General features: G+C 42.0%; 1 protein-coding gene across 1 annotated transcript; it reads left to right on the forward strand.

Annotated features, from left to right (window-relative positions):
- Window positions 1-373: 373 nt before the first annotated feature.
- Window positions 374-21,541, forward strand: LOC141103734 (uricase-like). Its single transcript, XM_073593645.1, has 8 exons — window positions 374-530; window positions 1,853-2,071; window positions 2,351-2,467; window positions 10,079-10,157; window positions 14,002-14,188; window positions 15,382-15,505; window positions 21,151-21,234; window positions 21,385-21,541. The coding sequence occupies exons 1-8, from the start codon at window positions 501-503 to the stop codon at window positions 21,457-21,459; spliced, it is 915 nt and encodes a 304-aa protein (XP_073449746.1). The 5' UTR covers window positions 374-500; the 3' UTR covers window positions 21,460-21,541.
- The last annotated feature ends 3,182 nt before the right edge of the window (window positions 21,542-24,723 follow it).

Here is a 24,723-nt window from a genome sequence, read left to right on the forward strand (position 1 = left end):
GTTTTTTTTTTTTTTTTTTTGTCAGTATTGCCAGATAAAAATAAAATAAACTCTTAAAAAAAAATGAATGAAGCTGCTACATTTGAGGACTAGTAATCTGCAACATATTACTACTTTTTTTTTTTTTTTTTTTGGGGGGGGTATAATTTAAATCCTGGTTTCCACTCCTCTGGAATACACTAGTTTGACCTTTACTGGGGTTTTTCCTTGTTTAATGCAGAAATCAGAGCATGGTCACTTAGCCAATCAGTATTGAGAAACTAGACAAGTTAATTTTCAATCCTGAAAATGTTGTCTAAACAACGTTGTTAAATGATAACCGGCTCTAACCTATCGTTTTGCTATATGGGAAGAGCCAGCTAAGTAAACAGCAGCGGGCTCCGGGACAAAATACAGTTGGGTGGCACCTGACAAGCCCACATTACACCTCCAACTATTACACAAGGCACCGATACATGTTGGTTCTCTGTTAGATATCTGTACCTGGACATCCAAGGAGGATGACGCATCACTATGCTGGAGCATTGAAGGTATGAACAAAGAGATAAGTACAAGACTGATAGGTAATAATGAATTATTACAATGACCGGTCCACCCAAAACTGAAATTTGCTGATAGGAGGAACAATTTGCGACTTGTACATCTAATGGACTCCAGCAAAAGGATCTTCCAACCAGAGATTTGAGTTGAGAGTTGCATGGGCATGCGCAATTTTAAAGTATGACATGTTTGGTATCTATTTGGCAAAACATCATCTTGTATATTTTAACAAAAAATTGAGTGTGTGTGTGTGTGTGTGTGTGTGTGTGTGTGTGTGTGTGTCTATATATATATATATATATATATATATATATATATATATATATATATATATATATATATATATATATATATATATATATATATCTCTCTCTCTCTCTATATATATATATATATATATATATATATATATATATATATATATAAAATTTGTTTGAAAAACTGCTGCGCAAATACAGTATTATATAAAAATGTTCAAAACCCACCAATTTATTATTTATTCTCTATGGCCTCTGCTTTCAAAAAAAAAATTTTGGGGAGTTTTAAGTAGGTTTGCATGTGCAAATGCTGTGATATCTAAAACCAAATCATTTACACTGCATTCCTGTTCAAATTGCCTGTGATTCTTGGCAGTGCGATTTGAACCCATTCATTTTGTGTGGGCTCAAATTGCACTGCAAGGGTATTGGCATTCAGTATTGGCGAGTACTTGTGTACAATTATTGGTGCTCGCCGGAAAAAAGCCCGGTATTGGTGCAACCCCAATTCTAATGCCGCGTACACACAAGCAGACTTTCCGGCGGACTAGTGGGCTAATCTGATAGCTTTTCGGGATAAAAATTAGACGGACCTAGAAATAGAACATGTTTCAAATCTGTCCGACGGACTAAAATTGTGATAACTGTTCATCTGTGTGCTGGTCCGACGGACCAAATACGAAACAATGGAAGCTATTGGCTACTGGCTATTGAACTTCCTTTTTTAGTCCTGTTTACGTCATCACGTTCAAACCGAACTAACTTATGAACGGACTTAGTCCTATCGTGTGTGGCCAAGTCCGTTGGTTCGGAAAGTCTGTCGGACCTAGTCAGAAAGTCCGTCGGACCTAGTCCGCCAGAAAGTTTGCTCGTGTGTACGCGGCAATAGATATTTTATAGCAAAAAATGCTGATTGTAAAAAGTGGCAGAAAAAAGCCTTGGTTTGTAAGTGGAAATTCAAAGCTAATCAAATTTACTTTGGAATTTGCAGTAACATGTTGAAGCTTTTATGAGATTTTAGTGGCTGGGTTTTCATCGACCTTAATATCTTTTAGGACTCAGATGTGGAATTTGCACGCACGGGCTATGGGAAGAACGCAGTGAAAGTTCTCCAGATTAAAAGAGAAGGCAATACACATTTTATTAAAGAAATTGAGGCCTCTGTTGAACTCACTCTCCAGTCAAAGAAGGATTATCTATATGGGGATAATTCTGACATCATCCCAACAGACACCGTGAAGAACACCATCTACGCTCTCGCAAAATTTAAAGGGGTAATTCATCTTTATCCTTCAAACTGACTGCATAAATGTTTAAAATGAAGTAATTAGTGTAAAGTAAACCTAATTAAGAATATTTTAGATAATACTGTATACTTGCAACATTACACATTCCATTTGAAGTTTAACAAATGATTTATAACTTGCCTGTATTTGGCCCTTTTCATCTGTTACAGCAGGGGATATGTTGGCCAACTACTTACCTTGTTTGTTAGTTCTTTGCATAAATGTATATGGGTTCCTGGTATGCTGAATCTATTTATTTTGTTTTAGATAAAAACCATTGAGGAGTTCTCTCTGGAACTTTGTAATCATTTCCTGACGTCGTTTGACCATGTTACACAAGCAAGAACTTACATTGAAGAAGCTCCCTGGAGACGCTTTGAAAAGGTATCTAGATAACCTATGCTTGAGTTGTGTAATCTGCTAAAAGGTCCCACATGGCCTATAACCCAATGTGACCAATCGGATGTCACTACTCATAAAGCACCGCTTAATTTTTGCTAGCAAGGTGATTCATTTAAGTATTTGACTGATCAGGTGTAAATTCTTGGGATGATTCATTACAAAAAGCTGATATTAAGTAGCCCAAAACCAAATAAAACAATACCATTCGGATGCCCCAGATTCATTATCCCACCCAACTGGCCATACTAGTTGCAGGTGCTGGTTGGGCTAAATACTGGCTCAACAGGCACATTCAAGGCTACAAGAAAATGGCACCCTACGAAACAGACTGAGCATACAGTGAACCTTACCATGTTAGAAAATTCTTTCAGCTTATAGAACAACAAAGGAACCCCCTTAAGTGGGAATGTACTGGGCAGACATGCCATGCTCAGTACAGTCCCACTTAAGGGGGTTCCTTTGTTGTTCTATATCATTTAGGGATGTGGGCACAATTTACATACTCCACTCTAACTAGCAATTGTATTATATAATGGTTTCAGCTTAGTCCAACAAAGTAAGGTTCACTATATGCTCATGTAAAAGTAAAATGTAGCGCATAAATTGTGCAAAAAGTCTTCAATCAAGAAAACAGCTGTAAAAACAAATGTCCATAAATGGTGAACACAACAATAATAAAAAAACGTATAAGTCTCTCAATGAAAAATAAGTGAAGTCCAGTAAGTGAATGAAAAACCAAATATGCGTGAATTGTCCCACTGGAAATGATGTGTTGATGTGAAACGGCAAATGTTCAAACACAGGTAAATCGTCCGATCATCCCAAAGCTGTATCCCACAACTACATGTGACTGGGTAAAGATGGTGTGTAAGAAACTCTTACCAGATACATTGGACTCCCTTGTCAGCGACAGGGAGTCACTCGAGCGAGTTGCCTCTCAGGGCCTGAAAGTGGACATCACAGCTCTGCGAACCTTCTGGGTCAAACTCTGTTGTGGATCTCCCGGGGCCGCCAGATGGATCCTCCCAAAGGATGGCCAAGGTGCGAATCAGAGGGCACAGTGCGTCACGTAAAGAACTGAAGTGGATGCTGGTTTGATCTCTCAGTTGATATGTGGAGAAAAAATCTCAGTGTATTACCAGTAGCCATTTGAAGAGGTGTGAAGCAATAAAAATCCCACTTTGCTCATCTGCACTATGTGGAGCCTGTTTATTTTTTCTCCACACATCAACTGAGAGATCAAACCAGCATCCACTTCAGTTCTTTACGTGACGCACTGTGCCCTCTGATTCGCACCTTGGCCATCCTTTGGGAGGATCCATCTGGCGGCCCCGGGAGATCCACAACAGAGTTTGACCCAGAAGGTTCGCAGAGCTGTGATGTCCACTTTCAGGCCCTGAGAGGCAACTCGCTCGAGTGACTCCCTGTCGCTGACAAGGGAGTCCAATGTATCTGGTAAGAGTTTCTTACACACCATCTTTACCCAGTCACATGTAGTTGTGGGATACAGCTTTGGGATGATCTGACGATTTACCTGTGTTTGAACATTTGCCGTTTCACATCTATACATCATTTCCAGTGGGACAATTCACGCATATTTGGTTTTTCATTCACTCACTGGACTTCACTTATTTTTCATTGAGAGACTTATAAGTTTTTTTATTATTGTTGTGTTCACCATTTATGGACATTTGTTTTTACAGCTGTTTTCTTGATTGAAGACTTTTTGCACAATTTATGCGCTACATTTTACTTTTACATGATTTTTTGGTTGTTGTCACCCTGTATGTAGCTGCTCTGCACCGTATATTTTTTTAATTTAGCGCAGTGTACACCTTCATTATCTTTTCACTATATGCTCAGACTGTGTGCGTATGGGTGCCATTTTGTTTTAGAAAGTGAATATTGATATGCTCAATTTACAAAATGCAGGCTTCTCTGAAGTTGATGCAACAGAGAGACCTCTGTGATTGGAGGAGAGACAGTCATGTGATTTGACAAGTCACGTGACCCGACTCCTGTCTTTTTTTTTTTTTTTTTATTTTTTTTTTGTCGTCCCGGCTTTATTTAGTTTTCTATTGGGCTCTACCAGTTTTGGTTTCCCTAAGCCAGCAGAGCACAATGCATATTTGTACAGCATATTGCTGGGATTTATAAATGTGTGGAGGCCTTGTGTTCTGTTTTTTTTTTTATCTTGTTTTTTTAAGCCAGGTGGCAAGCCCACTGCTTTTAATGGACCCTGCAGCTGCAGCTTGAAGAAAAAAAAAACAGCGGCACATTTATAAACCACAGAACTGTGCATAAAGTTGTGGAGAAGGCAGGAAACGCTCACATTCTCTCTATGAAAGTTTTACTGAGCAAATACAAGTTTGATTAAAATTTGGTCACATCACGAAGTAACAAGAATTCAGTAATAAAGTATGTTGTAGAAGGAAGGGCTGTCAGCACTTATTAGATGTTTAGACATTCAGTTACCAAAAGAAAGGAACTGAAAGGGATAGGAATAGGGATGTCATAGATTACGGCAAATGTAAACCCTAACTGGATGACATTTAGTTTGCTAAAGCACTGCTATTTGCACCTTTTTATATTGTTTTTTGCATAATATATAAACCAAGCCCCAATTCGCCACCAGCAACAGCCATGTTGGCCAAGGACCCCATCCATTAGCCTCTTGCTCAAGGACATGGTGGGGTACACACTCACCTGTAATGTGGAGAAACTCCACCATTTTTGGTCACTCACGTTCTTTAGGCCTGAGAACCACCTCTAGAAATAAGGATTGTCCCTACAACATACCTCGTGATTGGCTGTGTGTTGCTGTGCAAGGCCCACCCACCGCATTTTCTTGGATAGGACAGCTACCCACCTGCTGGTAGATGAAACTCTTTACTAAATTGTTTCAAACTCCTGGCAATAGGACCGCTAATGACATTGCTGGCCGAGGCCTTAGTTGTCAAGAATAAAGGAATGTTCAAACACAAAATATATATTCTGCACTTTACTGTAACTTCTCAGAGATGGCCATGACTTCTAACATCACATTGACGTACTAACAGAATTCTTGGGTGCAGAACGTCATACACAGGAGTAGACATTTAGTAGTTGTCATTCTAGTTGTCATTCTTGCTCAGGACGCCAGCACATAATCTGTACACCATCCTCCCTCATCACCTCATCTCCTTGGGAGCACCAGGATTTGGGACAACTTTCTCCTTGTATCACCAAGTATATTTAAGGTGCCTTTATTAATTCACCAGCCTCTCTCAATGTCCCTTCCATAGTTGCATACCTCACAACTTTTTGAGATGGGAAAGAGGGACACCTATTAGCAAAAGTATGTAGGCATAGGACACACACACCCTGCCACGCCTCAAATGAGAATTATACAAAAAATTATTGGGTAAACCCAGAAGTGCCTTTTAACCACTCCTATTCCTTTATATTGGCTTTGAAAATTAACAAATGCAACAATTTTAGAAATTGGATGAAAGGTTTAGCTCTGGGAAACACTTTTTGATAGCATTTTATATACAACTACAGTGCCTTGAAAAAGTATTCATACCCCGTCACATTTTACACATTTTGTCATGTTACAACCAAAAAGGTAAATGTATTTTTGGGATAAATGGGATTTTATGTGATACACCAACACAAAGTGGCACATAATTGTGAAGTGGAAGGAAAATTATAAATGGTTTTCAAAATGATTTACAAATATGTAAAAGTGTGGTGTGCATTTGTATTCAGCCCCCTTTACTCTGATACCCCTAACTAAAATCTAGTGGAACCATTTGCCTTCAGAAGTCACCTAATTAGTAAATAGAGTCCACCTGTGTGTCATTTAACCTCAGTATAAATACAGATGTTCTGTGAAGCCCTTAAAGGTTTGTTAGAGAACCTTAGTGAACAAACAGCATCATGAAGGCCAAGGAACACACCAGACAGGTCAGGGATAGAGTTGTGGAGAAGTTTAAAGCAAGGTTAGGTTCTACAGAGTATTGACTCGGTGGCTAAATAAAAATGTACGACAAACTTTTAAGGTAAAATTCCAATAAAATACATTTTACCCTTTTGGTTGTAACATGACAAAATGTGGAAAATTTCAAGGGGTATGAATACTGTGTATATATATCAGACCAAAATGAGGGACAGAGGCACTTTGTTCCAAATGAGGGACAGTCCCTCGAAATCGGGGACAGTTGCGAGCTATGATGTTTCTGATCAGCTGGACACTTTCCCAGATGACACACTCACTTCCAGGTGTACTAGTATTCACTTCAGAGGTCTCTGGCCTGGCAGGCATCCCGCTCATGTCCTGAACGCAACCATAATAGTCAGGACCAAATGAAAGACCTAGTATCGGAGTACCTCAGTAAGCAGGGTGACTCTGCAGGTACTCAGTAACAATATGTGCCAACGTCCCCAAAAATCAGACTATAGATAGGAAAAACTCTAAATATGGGACTTTGAGGGCACAATAGTATTGAGCTACAAACTATATATTTAATAGAGATATTTTATTAGAAAAATATAAAAGACATTAAACGCACATAAATTGTTTAAAAACACTACAAATTCAATGTAGATGCTAATGGTAATACACCGTATGGGTCCTATCCTGCCAATTTGTATAACATAGAAAAGGCTATAGACATATACATATAATGCTTAAACCAAATACGGGAGAAATACTTCCCCTGAAAATCAAACAGTAGGCAAGCACATAGCTATAGCAGAGAAGATGCAGCAGGTTTGGTAATCCACGGTGGGATATTCTCTAGTTGCAACTAGAGAATATCCCACCGTGGATTACCAAACCTGCTGCATCTTCTCTGCTATAGCTATGTGCTTGCCTACTGTTTGATTTTCAGGGGAAGTATTTCTCCCGTATTTGGTTTAAGCATTATATGTATATGTCTATAGCCTTTTCTATGTTATACAAATTGGCAGGATAGGACCCATACAGTGTATTACCATTGGCATCTACATTGAATTTGTAGTGTTTTTAAACAATTTATGTGTGTTTAATGTCTTTTATATTTTTCTAATAAAATATCTCTATTAAATATATAGTTTGTAGCTCAATACTATTGTGCCCTCAAAGTCCCATATTTAGAGTTTTTCCTATCTATAGTATAATAGTCAGGACAACTACACCTGGTCTTTCCCTAGGGCAGTAGCCGACTGCATACGAAAAGCTCTAGGGTGTTTGGCTCCCATGCCCCAGTTCCCTAGGCCCCTCCCATCCTGACATTTTATATGGACACTAACTCCATACCTTTCCTCCTAAAGGGGCCTAACACCCAATTACTCCTATCCCTATACCAGACTATATTGGTGTAGGACCATCTAGTGTGCTAGGTGGTTAGTGTAGAGCTGTTGGTATAGGAAAATTTACTTTAGCTCTAAGCCTGAGCTATTGCCTTTAATCTGAGTGACTGTCAGATCTTCACCGTGATCCAGCGTTCTGCAAGCAAGTGTGTGCTGGAGGAAGAGGAGTTGTATATAGAGACTGTATATAGAGTTGTCCCTGAAGTTTGTTGTTGAAGTCAATGGGCATCACATAACCTCCCATCCCTATCCAAGATATTACCTTCAATAAATAACAAACAAAAAAGTCACGGACTGTTCTCTGTCTCAAGAATGCCTGTGCAAATATGGTGTGACTGGCTGTGCAGGGTGGAGAATCCCAGTTTAATTGCAACCCCTTAGGAGGTGCACTACATTGGTAACAGAGCCAGCTAACTACACCTGCTAATCAGCAGATGCTTAATAAACGGCTCTTTTGTTGTCGCATTCTTCACCTCCTCAATTTCAGTCCTGACATGAATGCACGGTGCAAGTCCAGCATTACCATAGGATGGCTGCCAAACTCTTCCATTTTCCTCACTGTAGGTCCCTATAGATGGGTTCTCCAATAAAACCTGTTCTGGGCCTACCACAAAGAGTAGTAATCCCAGCATTTTCGGGCACCTTGCAGCGTCCAACCCAGCTATCAGTAGCGTGTCAAACTCTATGATAGGATAAAAATCTGCCGTGACTGGATGCCATACCAATCTGTACTCACCTTTTTAGAGCCATTTGCGTTCAGGAATGTGTGCTTCGAATGCAGGAATTCTGCATTCAGGATATGCGCCCCTGAGCTCATATTCCCCGGGTCACGAATACCACTTAGTACAGCATCAAGCCACCACGTATTTCAGCCTGTCAAAGATATTGACAGGGTGCTGGCAGCGGGATGGACTCTGCAACTGTGACACCAAGGTGCCTGAAAATGCCAGGATTTAACAGTGAAAGGCCAAATGGCCCATGTGCATATAGCCCAGGGGGCGGCAACCTGTTGATGGCGATCTACCTGTCAACCGCGGGTAGGTGACGTGTAGATCATGAACAGGTCCCTGCTTTGCCAACCCCCACCACTTAGGTGCCAGTCCTCCCCGCCTCTGCCCTCCTCCACCGCTGTCATCCTTATGGAAGCACAGCTCAGGACTTGTTAATATGAAATGTTAACTTCCGGCAGCTCCTGCCCTCCGTCCTGAGCTGTGCTGCTGTCCACTCTCTACTCTGTGTACACAAATGGGTAGGAGAATGCATATGCTTGTGTGGGAGGTGTTGTGAAAGGGGCAGCAGACACTGCTATGGGGGGGGGGAGGCAGAGGACCCTGCTATAGGGGGGAAGGAAGGGGGGAAAGCGGTGGACACTGCGGGGGGGGGGGGGGCAGAGGATGCTGCTGTGGGGGGCAGAGGACACCACCGTGTGTGTATGGGGGGGGATGTGAAGGGGACAGAGGACACTGCTATGGGCAGGACCGGCACCAGCAAAGGGATGCTTAGGTTGCCAAGGTGGGGGGTAGGGCGTATAATCTGAATCCCCAGCCACTTGCTGGGCATTCAGATTTTTAAAATGCCCGTCTTCCAATGATCCTCTGTATTTTTTCTCCTGCAGCAGCTGAAAACCAGCTTCTCACCCCCCCCCCCCCTCCCACCAGCATTCAGTTACTGCAGGAGGAAAATCCAAATGCCTCCCTCGCTGCTCCTCCTTTCCTTGTTCCTCTCTTTTTTTTTTTTTTTTCTGCTGCCTGTCCGACCCCTCCCCATGTGCTTTTGTTTCACCAAAGCCCCCCAACAGGGCTGCTAAAAAAACAAAATTGTAAATTGTATTAAGAATATTGTATAAGAATAAGAACTACTGACATCGTCCACTGCTCTGACACTGTCCTCTGTTCTACTGACTGACACTGTCCACTGCTAAGGTTGGCTAAGTTTATATTTTTACTGTGACATTTGTTCTATTATATTTTCCTAAGTTGCCCTTACTATTTTTAGTTGGGCCTTGCTAGTTGGGGTTTTTTTAATAAATTTTTTTTTTTTTTTTTTAAGAGAAGGTGCCGAACCCCCGGTGATCTTTGACCTTTTTCATGTTGTTCAGGTAGATCTCTACCTTTCCAAGGTTGCCTAACCCCTGATATAGCCGGCTGTAACTTATTTGCTTGATAAGTATCCTTCCTTGTGTTTCTCCAACCTCATTATACACAACCATAGAACCGACGCTTGTCATATAAAACATGACTTGTCTCTGCTGTGTTGTAGGATGGGGTGCAGCATGTTCACGCATTTATCTATTCATCAGAAGGTGTTCATTTTTGCGAAGTGGAACAAAAGCGCGGAGGTAAGCTTATTTAAGAAGTTATTTTGACGCACCTTGCTGTAAATTGTAATTATTTTGTATCGCAGTACACAATCCATGACAATAGAATGATTCATATTACATTGTACGTACACATGCACCTTAGAACTGACATCTCCAAGCACATCTTCTTCTTTTTGAGTTTTAAGTGGGTGATTAAAAGCATTGTAAGTCTTTGTCATTCTTTAAAAAGTGTCCATTTCTGTTTTTATTTGTTTTATGCTTTGATGAAGGTAAAACGTCTGCAGCATTTTACAGAGTACATCATTCATGTGTCCAAAGCTATTTTCAGGAGTAGCTGGGACTCCGGACAGTTATATGGTCTGTCCTAACCCCAATTTTGCTGGACTGTTTGGTTTGCATTTAAATGTGGAGAAATATTGTCAAAGAAAAAAAAATCTATATAGTAAATATAGATTTCTTCATTATAGATGTAAACTCCATACAGTTTCCAAAAAACATTATTTTTTAGCTATAGAGATAATGTAAAGGACAGTTTTATCTTTGCACGTGTATGGTAACTCCAATTTCTAAATTCCTTTGGGTAGCTGCACCCATGGCTGCCTCCAGAGGACCTTGGTAAAGGCTTACTTCTAGAAATGAATGGGGCCATGGCGTTCATGCACAGTATAAAAGGGGGCCTGCTAGGACCTTGTTAGAAGTAACATAGCTGTCTGTAATCAGCACTGCAGGGGCATTTTTTACACGAAAACCTCACCAATTACAAGCATTCAGTAAGAGATTTATAACTGTAACCGTGTAGGTGTTCTATTCAAGCACATTTCATTGTAATAACATTGATTAGTAAGATTCCAATTAAAGTCTCTCACCAGACAGTAACAGGGCATTCACTTACTTGCAGGTGCCTGGGGAGGGGGGGGGTGCCTTGGCATTACAGGAAGGGTTTGAGGGCAATAAGTCAGTAAATAACATTCTTATCCTATAAATGATGAAACCATTTACAGGTTTGCTCTAGAACCTTTCATGGGGTACATTGACTGCTCCATCATGGGAAACAAGCTGCCCATGTGTTGAGGAATTCTTGGCTGGCCAGCGCAGTTTGGTGAGTGTATATATATGATACAAAGCACAGTCAAGCCTTGGAGATGCTTCTAAGGCAGCCTTTCCCAACCTTTTTTGACTCAAAAGAACCCTTGCATTGGTGGCCATTGGGAAGAATCCCCTTCTTTACAGATGGCTAGATCAATAATGTCATTGGTAACTTGTCTGCGAGGAGGACATTGCTCATTGCTCAAGGAACCCTAGCAATTTATGGAGGAATCCTAGGATTCTGTGCAACCCTGGTTGAGAGAGGTTGTTCTAGGGGATGACCTTGAGGATGTTTAAGCTAAGCTACAACTTCCTCTGGGTACTCTGGGCAGAGATAGAAAAATGTCAGGTGGCGCCCCAGTGAGAGAACCCATCTGTCACGGAAAAGCATAGCATGCATTAAAACCCTCCTCTGCACAGATTGCCAGCCCTCTAATGGAAGCAATTCCCAATGTATAGGGCATTAACCTATGGTCTGGACAATAGCAGGCCAAATCTAATATAATCCAGCAATACTGTCAAGCTGTACTTAGAATTCTACAGGCTAACAGTGTGTATTCTGGTTACACCTTTCACCCAAATTGTGTTCATTCAGCAAAGATCAGAATAAACAACCCTGAGGACAGAACACACAGGGATCATCATAGCGAATGTGGGTCAGAGGTAATGAGTAACAGGGCCAGGAACTTGAACAACTTTCAGGAATGGAGCACCTGATAACACAAATAGTAACTAAGCTGGTGCCTTCTACACTGTAGAAGTACAGTAGGTCATGTGTTTAGAAAGAATTATGGGAAGCATTGAGAATTGTATTTATCAGTGCCACAGACTGTTATTATATTGCAGCTGTCTCCTGCACACAGGGTTTGAAAACAGCCGTTTTACAGGCGTTTGGCTTTTTTTTTTTTTTTTTAGCCTGTAAAGGCACCTTTATGTTGACCTATGTATCCATGAACACATAGGCACTTACAGGCGTCTTATAAGGACAGCATTTTACAGGATGGAAAAAAAAAAAAATACGATCACAAAAGCGTTCAGGAGAGGACCAGAAAAAAATACACGCCTAAACGTTACGCGCCTAAATGCTAGAAGCGGTAAGGCAAGTTTGAGCGGTAATGCATTCCAATGGGCAGAATAAATTAACATTTTGGGTAGTGTAGTCCATTACTGCTCAAACACTTGACGTGCTTAAATACGTGTGCAAATTGCAATACGCAGCTTTAGGCTTGTTTTTAATCAGCTTTTGTCCTACCAGGAGAAAAGGCGTTCAGAGGGGCTAAACAGATGCCCTGTGTGCATGAGGCCTAACAGTTACTGTACCCCTTAATGACATAATTGTGCCAGCCGTAGTATTATGGTTGCCATACCCAGGGCCAGGACAAGGGGTGGACGGAAGGGGAAGCTGCCCTGGGCACAGCGTGTAATGTAGCGATGGGGGGGTGCCGCAAGGCTGACAGGAGTAGTGACAGTTCCATCACTACTTCTCTTAGCCCAGCGCTGGAAGGAGAGGAGGAGAGAGTCGGGCAGAGGTGCGGGCTGTGCTCTCTCTCCCCCTCCTCCTCATAAGCTTAATGAAGGGGGGTGCAATTTGGCATCTTTGCCCTTGGCACTGGATGATTGGCCATACCCATCCAAAATCAAGCAAACAATAAAATCCACCTATATGAATTGTTTTTATCTGTCAGTGGATTTGTAGTTTGTATGTCTGTCCAGCTACCTTTTGTGATTCAAATAACTCTGCCAGGCCAGCCAGTAAAGTATAGTCACTTTATCTGTTAAAGAGTATAAACAGACCTTTCACCAAATGCAAAAAGTGGCCCACCCTCCACCCCACCCAATGTAAAAATGCTGCATTCCACATTTAAAGAAGCATCCATTTGGAAAGTTACAAAATCTACTTTTGCCAGCAGTGCCTATGTGAAAGTGATGTAACAGTCCTTCCGCTGAGATCCTGGGAATGCTGAGGATCATGTATCTTGTGAGAAGTTGCAAGGACACTGTTCTAGAGTCTAGCCTTCAATTTTCCAGGAAGGACTGTGATGTCACCTTTTCTGGTTCCAAATCCAGGTGTAAGCTAAATATATTTAACTTGATACAAGGTCTACGTAAGGACTACATTGGTGTCACCTCTGTACCCCCCCCCCCCCCCCCACCTGTTGCTTGGACAATGCAAGAGAAACAGACTAATAAGTCACCAACTTTGTTCACCTGATTGGGTCCTAGTGCTGCCCCTCTCTCCCAGGCTATTTGCTGTTGTTGTGATGATGACAGGGGACTTATGTCAAACCAGATTCAGGTACACCTTCTAGCTGTATATCAAATGTTTTTGAAATTTACAACCACATTAAAGTAATACGAAAGGCATCACTTCCATTGGAGGGGTCAGAAGTAGGTCTTTTGTGCCTCACGTCCTCTTCAACTGCCTGTGCATGTCAGCACAGGCAGTGTGCACACGTCTCCCTATAGTATGATCCTGAGAGCGCACATGAATGGGTGGCCCCATGAAAGGGAAAAAAAAATCTATTTATTGGGATATATATATATATATATATATATATATATATATATATATATATATATATATATATATATATATATATATATGGGCTTTATCTTTAATTACACGACTAATGCCACAGTAACTATACCCAGTGCTGTTTTTACAGCCATCATGTACTGTATACAGCCATATATTTAATAATACCATTGTTATTACTAACCACAGATTTTTCTTTATGTTCTTTTTCTTCGTTTTTTTTGTCCAACTTGTGTGTAGGTCAGCCAGTGATTCATTCTGGGATCAAAGAACTTCGGGTCTTGAAGACAACGCAGTCTGGATTTGAAGGGTTTTTAAAGGATAAATTCACAACACTCCAAGACGCGAGAGACCGCTGCTTCTCCACTGTGGTCAACTGCAAGTGGAGATACAACACCAATCAAGGGGTTAGCTTTGATTCTAAATGGTGCGTAAAGAGACTTGCATGACCAGGACACAGCAAATGTTTAATGTTCCTACAGAGGTTTGAAGAAAGGAGGTTTAGTAATATAAATTCATAGAAAAAAGGCTGCATTCACGCTTGACTAAAGAACTGACCAAAAAATACATTTTCCCCTCAATGATAAGTGGTCCAGGCCCTGAGGCAGCAAAGCAAGCCCAACTCATGATGTTCCCTCCTTCACAATTTACCGTCGCAATGATGTTTTGATGTTGGTAAGCTGTGCCCTTTTTGTGCCATACATAGTGCTGGGTTCAATTTTTGTTTCACCAGTCCACAAAACATTTTCCCAGTAGTGTTGTTGTTTGCCAAGGTGCTCCAAACTTCATGCACACGGGAATGTTTTTTATTTTTTGGAGAGCAGCGGCATCCTCCATAATGTTCTGCCATGGACACCCTGCCTGTTCAAAGACTTACATATGGTAGACTCAGGAACAGGGATGTTTTCCAGTTCCAATGATGTCTTCAAGCCTTTAAAGACATCATTGGAACTGGAAAACATCCCTGTTACTCGTAGGTCCTTATTTACTTCATTAAAGCGAAGCTCCAGTCCCCAAATGCAATTTTTTTTTCTAAATGCTCCTAATGCTTTAACATTTGGATACTGTCAGTAATGTGTTCCTTGTTCTTTTTATATCAAGGAAATCTAACCTGATCTTGGAAGCAGACAGGGTCCATCGTGGTTGTTTGGCATCTGAAGCCCGCTTGTCTATGTTTCCAGGATTCAGTGCAGCTGGCTACCCAGCATGCACCTCTCAATCTCGCGCCTGTGCAGTAATGCCACTGCTCGGCGCTGTTTCTTCATGACAGGCAATGGCGGAGTCGGCAGAAGTTCCCGGCCCATTGTTATGGAAATCTGTCAATCAGAGGACAACCCAGAGGACAAAGTGGAGCCTAACTCCCAATCGCGTCATTTCCATTCTGGAAATCACATGAGATTTCAGTATTAGATGATTCCAATAGACTCCTGGGATAGATGATGCATGTTCCTTTAAGTGCAGGTTTTATTGCCAAAATTCTAGGCCACATCATTACATGATCTTTGCTAAAGGGCAGGGTCAACCACTCAAATCTTTGATTCTCCCCTTCAACAAAGATCACATGACCAATGTAATTAATGTAATTAGCTTATAAATCCTGTGTGATGTTTTTTCCTTAAGGCAAATTATGAAAGAAATAATCATGGATACATTTGCTGGACCATATGACAAAGGAGAGTACTCTCCATCCGTCCAGAAGACTCTTTATGACATCCAAGTGTTGGGTCTCAGCCGGATTCCAGAGGTATTTTTCATCTATAAAAAAAAATGGGGTTTACCCCTGACAACTTTTCAGAACTAAAAAGCGTGACAAATATGCCCCACCCCTCTCATAACCACACCTTACCTCATATATTGTATATTAAAATGGACAGGGCAGTAAAACGCATAGTTCATTGACACTGTCTGGGCCCCCACCTCCTTCCACAAATTACTATTGTTTTTTTTTTTTTTTTTTTTTTTTTATTGGATAGAATGGTGAAGGGTTAGAACTTTCAAGTCTTTATTGCTGTCTCTGTATCCATTAAGGAGATGCACCCTCTCTGATTGTCCTGATCTCCAATATCACCGGGAATGAAAGTAAGGGTAAATTCAAACTTTCCCACCAGAATAGGAATAGAGGAGAAATATTCGAATGGGGTCTAGTGACAGTTTCCCAAGAGAGCTTTCCTCTAACAATGGAAAGATATTCTCTCATTTCCTGTTGAGCCTCCAAGACAGGAAGTAAAGGCACAGATGGCAAAATAAACACTTGCAACTGTTTAACCCTCTCCTACTCTCTCCCACAGTATCTGCAACAGGGTCATAGACAGCAATAAAAAAATTATAATTTAACATTAAAATATTATTTGCGTTTTTTTTCTTTTTTTTTTCCTGTCTCTAACGGCCTTGCATGTTAGCTAGAGCTGCACAATTAATCGTTAAAAATTTGCGATCTCGATTCAACCCCCCTCACGCTGCTAATCAGCCATTTCCGCAATTCTATGTAAACAGTGCAGAGCTGAGTTGTCAAAAAAAAAAAAAAAATCAGACGATAGAGAAGAGATACAAAGTATCTTTTAGTTCTTTTTAGATCAAAGGAATGAACTTCGGTCTGTAAAATGAGGTCAGTTTAACCACTTAAAGACTAAACTTTTTTTGACACTTGTTGCTTACAAGTTAAAATCAGTATTTTTTGCTAGAAAATTACCTAGAACCCCCAAACATTGTATACAGTGGGGACGGAAAGTATTCAGACCCCCTTAAATTTTTCACTCTTTGTTATATTGCAGCCATTTGCTAAAATCATTTAAGTTCATTTTTTTCCTCATTAATGTACACAGAGCACCCCATATTGACAGAAAAACACAGAATTGTTGACATTTTTGCAGATTTATTAAAAAAGAAAAACTGAAATATCACATGGTCCTAAGTATTCAGACCCTTTGCTGTGACACTCATATATTTAACTCAGGTGCTGTCCATTTCTTCTGATCATCCTTGAGATGGTTTTACACCTTCATTTGAGTCCAGCTGTGTTTGATTATACTAATTGGACTTGATTAGGAAAGCCACACACCTGTCTATATAAGACCTCACAGCTCACAGTGCATGTCAGAGCAAATGAGAATCATGAGGTCAGAGGAACTGCCTGAAGAGCTCAGAGACAGAATTGTGGCAAGGCACAGATCTGGCCAAGGTTACGAAAAAACTTCTGCTGCACTTAAGGTTCCTAAGAGCACAGTGGCCTCCATAATCCTTAAATGGAAGATGTTTGGGACGACCGGAACCCTTCCTAGAGCTGGCCGTCCGGCCAAACTGAGCTATTGGGGGAGAAGAGCCTTGGTGAGAGAGGTAAAGAAGAACCCAAAGATCACTGTGGCTGAGCTCCAGAGATGCAGTCGGGAGATGGGAGAAAGTTGTAGAAAGTCAACCATCACTGCAGCCCTCCACCAGTCGGGGCTTTATGGCAGAGTGGCCGACGGAAGCCTCTCCTCAGTGCAAGACACATGAAAGCCCACATGGAGTTTGCTAAAAAACACTTGAAGGACTCCAAGATGGTGAGAAATAAGATTCTCTGGTCTGATGAGACCAAGATAGAACTTTTTGGCCTTAATTCTAAGTGGTACGTGTGGAGAAAACCAGGCACTGCTCATCACCTTTCCAATACAGTGCCAACAGTGAAGCATGGTGGTGGCAGCATCATGCTGTGGGGGTGTTTTTCAGCTGCAGGACAGGACGACTGGTTGCAATTGAGGGAAAGATGAATGCAGCCAAGTACAGGGATATCCTGGACGAAAACCTTCTCCTGAGTGCTCAGGACCTCAGACTGGGCTGAAGGTTTACCTTCCAACAAGACAATGACCCTAAGCACACAGCTAAAATAACGAAGGAGTGGCTTCACAACAACTCTGTGACTGTTCTTGAATGGCCCAGCCAGAGCCCTGACTTAAACCCAACTGAGCATCTCTGGAGAGACCTAAAAATGGCTGTCCACCAACGTTTACCATCCAACCTGACAGAACTGGAGAGGATCTGCAAGGAGGAATGGCAGAGGATCCCCAAATCCAGGTGTGAAAAACTTGTTGCATCTTTCCCAAAAAGACTCATGGCTGTATTAGATCAAAAGGGAGCTTCTACTAAATACTGAGCAAAGGGTCTGAATACTTAGGACCATGTGATATTTCAGTTTTTCTTTTTTAATAAATCTGCAAAAATGTCAACAATTCTGTGTTTTTCTGTCAATATGGGGTGCTGTGTGTACATTAATGAGGAAAAAAAATGAACTTAAATGATTTTAGCAAATGGCTGCAATATAACAAAGAGTGAAAAATTTAAGGGGGTCTGAATACTTTCCGTCCCCATTGTATGTTTTTAGTAGAGACCCTAGCAGGGATCTTCAAAATACGGCCCCTCAGCTGTTGCAAAACTACAAGTGGAGGGCCATAGTTTAGAGACCCCTGCGCCTAGAGAATAACATGGCGGTCGTTGCAATATTTAATGTCACATTGTATGTGCGCAGCGATCTTTCAAACGCAATTTTTTGCGCAAAAATACACTTCAATGAATTAAAAAAAAAAAATAAACAGTAAAGTTAGCCCGATTTTATAATGTGAAAGCTGATGTTACGCCACAAGAATCGTGGGAGGATCGTGATCGTTATTCTAAGAAAAAAAAATTGTGATTCTCAGTTTATTCAGAATCGTGCAGCTCTAATGTTGGCCTATGTGTCCATGCACACATAGGCGTTTAGAGTCAGGGGCGTTTAGAGAGCAACAAAATCCACAGCCAGTGTGTCCAGGAGCAGCAGAGTTTTGGAAGAGAAAACATTTGACGCGCCTAAACAGGTCTAAATGCGCCTACATACTAGGCGCATTTATCATTTATTCATTTCAGTGGGCAGAATAAATTGTCGTTCTGGTCAATTAAATAAATTACAGCCCAAGTGTTTGATGCGCCTAAATGCGCTACATGAGTTTACAAGTGTCAATCGCTTTTTTCTGCCAGGAGGAGAGGAGTTTAGGAGAGTTGGCAAACGTCCAATGTGCATGAGTTGTAGCCTCAGTTTTCTGGAGTGCACTTTATAAACGTTGCTGCAGAAAACACAAGCAAGGCAGCCCAGTGGTGAAGCTAGACATTCTTTCACTCGGGGCAAAGACTCCATTCAGCTGCCTGTGCTCTGAGCCCCCCCCCCCCACCAACCCCCCCCACCAACCTCGCAGCTCTGTGACAAAGAGGCATAGGAATGGCGGCACCCCTCTCGATTAGTCGCTCGGGGCACATGCCCCCCCACCCTAGTTTCGGCCTTGAGGCAGCCAGTGTGCCCATTGTATGCCTATGATCAAGCTGACTGGACAGCACTGATCACAGGCAAAAATGCACAGAGACAATTAGAGTGGCTCTGTACTTTGTGATTGGTTTGACAACACAGCGATCACAGATGTAAACCCTGCCTGTGTTTACATTTGAGAGCCCTCCCCTTCCTCTCACAACTCACCCCCTCTTCTCCTGAACATCTTATCTATATCCTGTCTCTGTATTGACCAGTATATTAACCCCTTCACTACCCTTAAATTCCGGAACACAATAACACCCTCTTCTCTATCCTCCCTTTCTATGGGACCTGTACATTAACCTTTCTCTGTGTGTGAAATGTATGCACTGTATCAAGCTCTATGTTTTTACTACCTCAATACCACGTTTTTTTATTTCCAAAACATTATGACAAAAAATTAAATAACATTAGTGGTCATTGGGGGAGTGTTTGCACTGTCCTGACATTTTATTTGATATATGTTTTTATAACAGAATTTTTTCCTTTATATCCACTTGCCCTCAGGTAGATAGGTAGGTAATTTCTTCATATATTTAGGCCAATATATATTCTGCTACGTGTCTTTGGTTAAAAAAAAAAAAAAAAGAGTGTAGATTGATTGGTTTGCACAAAAGTTATAGCCACTACAACCTTGTGTGTGTATATGTATGTGTGTGTGTGTATATGTGTGTGTGTGTGTGTGTGTGTATATATGTATATATATATATATATATATATATATATATATATATATATATATATATATATATATATATATATATATATATATATATATATATATATATATATATATTTTCCCTCTCCCTCTCTCATAGCGGGACTGCGATACGATATTGACCATTTGACACTTTGTGGGAACCAGTGACGCAGTCACTGTACTAATGACACTGGCTGGGAAGGGGTTAAACATCTAGGGCGATCAAAGGGTTAAATGTGTGCCTAGTCAGTGTTTTTGTGTTTACTAGGTGATGCTTTTATTAAGGGACATGCAGGATTTACATCCCCACTGACAGGACTCGCTGATTGGCTTGCGCCGTGTCTAATCACCCCCTACCCGGAAGTGCCAGGTCACGTACTAGGTACGTGATCCGGCACAGGAGAGCCACTCCGCCGCCGTACCCCTACGTGAGTTGGTTGGCAAGTGGATATAGTAAAAAAAAAAATCAATAACAAAGCTCTATCTGTCTCAAAAAATAATATCAACTTAATTTGTGTACAGCGTTGCATAATGGAATAATTGTCAGTCAAACTATCACAGCACTGAAAACTGATAAATGACCTGGTAATGAAGTGGTATTACAAGCTGGTACTTAAAGGGAAGGGCCAGTCAAAAAAAAAAAAAATAAATAAAAGTCAGCAGCTACAAATACTGCAGCTGCTGACTTTTAATTGGACACTTACCTGTCCCAGGGTCCAGCGATGCGGGGGATCGAAGCCCCGCTCGTCTCCCCCTCCAATTGGTGGCGCCGGCATTGCAATTGTGGGCGCCGGGCTGTGGCTTCACAGCCTGGCACCCACTGCGCATGCGCGAGCGGCGCCAAGCGCCGTGATTGGCCGCTCAGTCACCTGGGACCTGTAATGGGACAGGAGGGAGGGAGCAGAGCTGAGCCCTTCCTGTGCCGAGACGGAAGTGATGTCACCAGCCCAGGCACTGAAAGAGACAGACTATGAGGGACCCCCTAGCAACAGGCATTTAGAGGTGAGTAAAAAAAAAAATATCCAAATGTTTTTTTGTATTTTTTTTTTTTTTAGGATTTTTCATGTAGTTTTTTTTTTTTTTTTTTTGGGTGGAACCCCACTTTAAGTGGTTAATCTGTTTTCCTGGTTACAGAGAACATAACACCAATGGTTCCTCTTTTGATATAAAGCACCTCGCGGCCATTACTTCTGCTTTTTTAAAGCAATTAATAGAATTGTAAAGAAAAGGACATTGCAGAGAATTGATTTAAAATGTTTTGTTTTCCTTAGAAAAACAATAGAACCAATATATCTCAAGTAGCCAAACCCATTATTTGTATTTGCCCTCACTTGTACATGGTTAACAGTAGTATCTTTTTTTTTTTTTTTTTTTCCAGATTGAAGAGATTGAAGTTATTTTACCGAACAAGCATTATTTTAATATTGACCTGAGCAAATTTGGCCTAACCAACCAGGATGAGGTAAATGATCTCAAATCTCAATACTCCTGTGGTTAGATGGGTAACATGTATCTGAATTATATTCTCTTGATGTAGCTTTCAGGCTTTTGCTGTTCTATATTTTAATGTTTGCACAGAAAAAAATAATTTTGTATTGTATTTTTTAAACAGATCTTGCTTCCCTCAGACAAGCCCTATGGAAATATCACTGGCAGTGTCCGAAGAAGAATTCCATCAAAGCTATAATTTTTGCAGGAGTAAAGGAAGTGTCTGCTTACCAGTGTGATTTACTACTGACAAAAATAAAATATTAAAATGATTGCATTCACCTAAATTGTACTTTATTCGTTTAGGAAGAAAGCATTTTTTTTGTATTTCTTTATATAGTGCCAACAGTTTATGCAGTGCTTTACAATATAAAGAGACAGTACAGTTACAACACAATAAAATATAAAAGGGTTAGAGGGGGCCCTGCTCATAAGCTCATATGCTTACAATCTAATAGGGTGGGGCAAGTGGTACAAAAGGTTGTAACTGTGGGGGGATGAGTTGATGGAAGTGATAAAAGATTAGTTTGATAAGCTTCCCTGAAAAGATGAGTTTTCAGGGATCACCTAAAGGCAGCCAGAGTAGGAGATGGCCAGACAGATTGAGGTAGAGAGTTCCAGACAGTGGTGATGCGTCCATACGGGCGCCACCGCCCCCTCTCTCCTGCCACCCCCTCTAGCACCAATAGATAGATTCATGCATTGCATGAATCTATCTATGGCCACCGCTGCCACCCCCTATTCAAGCGCCCGGACCCTTTTCGGGCACCAGATTTACAGCGGGGGGGGGGGTGTTTTTGAAGCACCTGGTTAGAGCCATAGGTCATGCAGGGCACTCTCAGGTCACTCAGCTGTGTTAGAAAAGTGAATGAATATTCACTGTCCTAACACTAAACCACCTCTCCACCAATCAGGTGCTTGGATCTGTTACCCCGTCACCTGATTGGCTGAAACGACAGGCGCTGTGATTGGACGCCTGTCAGGGGTCCAATCAAAGCAGAGGATGGGAAGAGAGGACGGGTGAAGACATCGAGGAGCTGTCCCACCGCCACCGAGACAGGGTAAGTACAGACAGTGGGCGGGGGGCACACTGGCAATATTTGATGGGGCACAGTGGGAGCATTTGATGGGGCACAGTGAGGCTGCATTTGATGACCTGCATGCTTTGGCCAATCCCAGCGCCCTCTGCTAAGAGAGCCAATCATGGCTCAGGGGACTAAGTCCATGCCCCACACTATATAAGGCTGCCTACATGTCGGCCCTGTGTAGTGTTGTTGGTGTGGACGGAGATATAGCTTGATTTAGATTAAGCAGGCAGGTTATTCAGTTAGTGGCAGTGTATTTTAGAGAGATAGATATACTCTGCATTTAGCATGACTATAAATTCAGTGTTTACTCTATATTCAATCAGTGCAGGCAGTATATTAATAAATATATATATATATATTTACGTGTGTGTGTGTGTGTGTGTGTGTGTGTGTGTGTATATGTATATGTATATAGAGAGATAGAGAGATAGAGAGATAGAGAGAGATAGATAGATAGAGAGAGAGAGAGAGAGATATAGATATATATATATATAGAGAGAGAGAGATATATATGAGAGATATATATATATATATATATATATATATATATATATATATATATATATATGAGAGAGATATATATATAGATATGGGGGGGCGTGGTCTCGGCATGCAGCAGTAAGGGCGTGTTTTCCCTGAGCTCCGGTGGCGGCGCCCTCTATAACTATTATTGCCCTGAGAAACTACCTGCATCACCCTAGGACACCATGGGGAAAAGGACGGGCAAATCCCTGCCTCAAAGAGGAACCCCGTCAGGCTCCATAAAAATGTACCTAGCCGCGGAAACAGAGGACTCTATCAGCATGGACGGACTAGGCCGCTCACCTCGCGGCCCGAGCTCCGCCTCCCACCATAGACCTACAACCAGGAGACACTCTCCGGCAGTATCAGCCTGTTCGGACGGGGAAGAAAGCACTTCCAGAAACTCGGAGGTCGCGGCTCTGGTTAGTGAACTTCCTACCAAGACGGAGCTAGCCTCTCTGTTTTCCGGCCTGGAACGCTCCATTAAAAAGGAGCTCTCAGCACTCAGATCAGATCTAAACCACGTGTTGGAACGGGTGGAAGAGTCCGAGCTGCGCCTCGATCGCCACGCGGCTGCAATACGCTCCCTGCAGACGACTACCCGCACCCTCTCTATCTCACACCGCATGGCTCTATATAAGATCGAAGATCAAGAAAACCGCAATCGGCGGAACAATATACGGATCAGAGGACTGCCGGAGGCCACGGGTGATAATGATCTGTTGCCCTCCCTTCGCGGCATATTCAATGGCCTACTTGGACAGCCTGCAGACTTTCCTTTGAAAATTGACAGGGCACACAGGGCTTTAAGGCCTCGCAACCTAGCCTCTGATATCCCACGCGACGTAATCTGCAGGCTACACTACTTTGAGGAAAAAGAGAGAATTATGCGGAAAGCCCGGGAACAAACACCACTGGACTTTGACGGCGCATCTTTGCTATTCTTTCCGGATCTTGCTAGAGAGACATTGGAGAGACGCAGGGCCCTGCGCCCTCTAACCGAACAACTGCGTTCAGCCTCTATTAATTACCGCTGGGGCTTTCCTTCAGCTCTGATAGCCCATAGAGACGGCAAGACGGCTATCCTCCGCTTCCCGGAGGACCTGGGAAAGTTCTGCGCGGACCTCAACATCTCGCCTCCGGATCTTCCAGGTTGGCAAGAATCCATCCCCTCTCTCAATGTCCCTCCGGACGCAAGCTGGCAAAAAGTTCAACACAAGCGTGGATCGGGCTCCCCGGATGCATCTTCGCAAATTGCATCTTCGCAATTTGGGTGACTGTAACTATCTAAGCTACCCAGGAGACTCTCCATAAACGCTGTATCTGCAAGTATACTGTTCTAGATTATGTTACGTTTACACCTTCCACACAACTGTGGAATAACCATTGTTTTATTTTTTTTTTTTTATTTCCAGTTAGTTTACTAAGGTGTTCTAATCTAGAATATGATCGCCTACCTCATATGATAGGCCCACCCCTATTTAGCTGTTTTTTCTTTTTAGTTTTGCATATATACCTGTACTATAGGTGGGGGGGGGAAATGAAGGTGGATGAGGAGGATAGGTAGGAGAGGAAGCGGAGAGAGAGAGATCTCCTGGCAGGCTCACTTGAGTTGCCTTTATACATTTCTCTTTTTTTTTTTCAAATTGTTTTTTTTTTTCAGGTTCCCTTTTTCCCTGGTTCGTCTTAAAAAACCTTTTTGTTTTTATCTCTCTGGGTAAATACAACGTATTTGTTCTTCTGTAAGACTGGGTGCCGCGCCCGGAGCGATGGGACGACGCGCGCGCAGATATGGTCGCGCTCCGTCGTTCGGTCCTGGCGTTGAGACGACCCCCTCGGGGGGGCCGGGGGGC

Source organism: Aquarana catesbeiana, linkage group LG07, assembly GCF_042186555.1.
Source record: "Aquarana catesbeiana isolate 2022-GZ linkage group LG07, ASM4218655v1, whole genome shotgun sequence".
Lineage (NCBI taxonomy): Eukaryota > Metazoa > Chordata > Amphibia > Anura > Ranidae > Aquarana > Aquarana catesbeiana.

Bases quoted from the DNA above. Each gene is read 5' to 3' on its own strand.
- LOC141103734 (XM_073593645.1), top strand. From the start codon at position 501: ATGACGCATCACTATGCTGGAGCATTGAAG. The intron at 14,189-15,381 runs GTGCGTAAAGAG...TTTTTCCTTAAG, and splicing joins GTTAGCTTTGATTCTAAATG to GCAAATTATGAAAGAAATAA. The intron at 21,235-21,384 runs GTAAATGATCTC...TTTTTTAAACAG, and splicing joins GCCTAACCAACCAGGATGAG to ATCTTGCTTCCCTCAGACAA.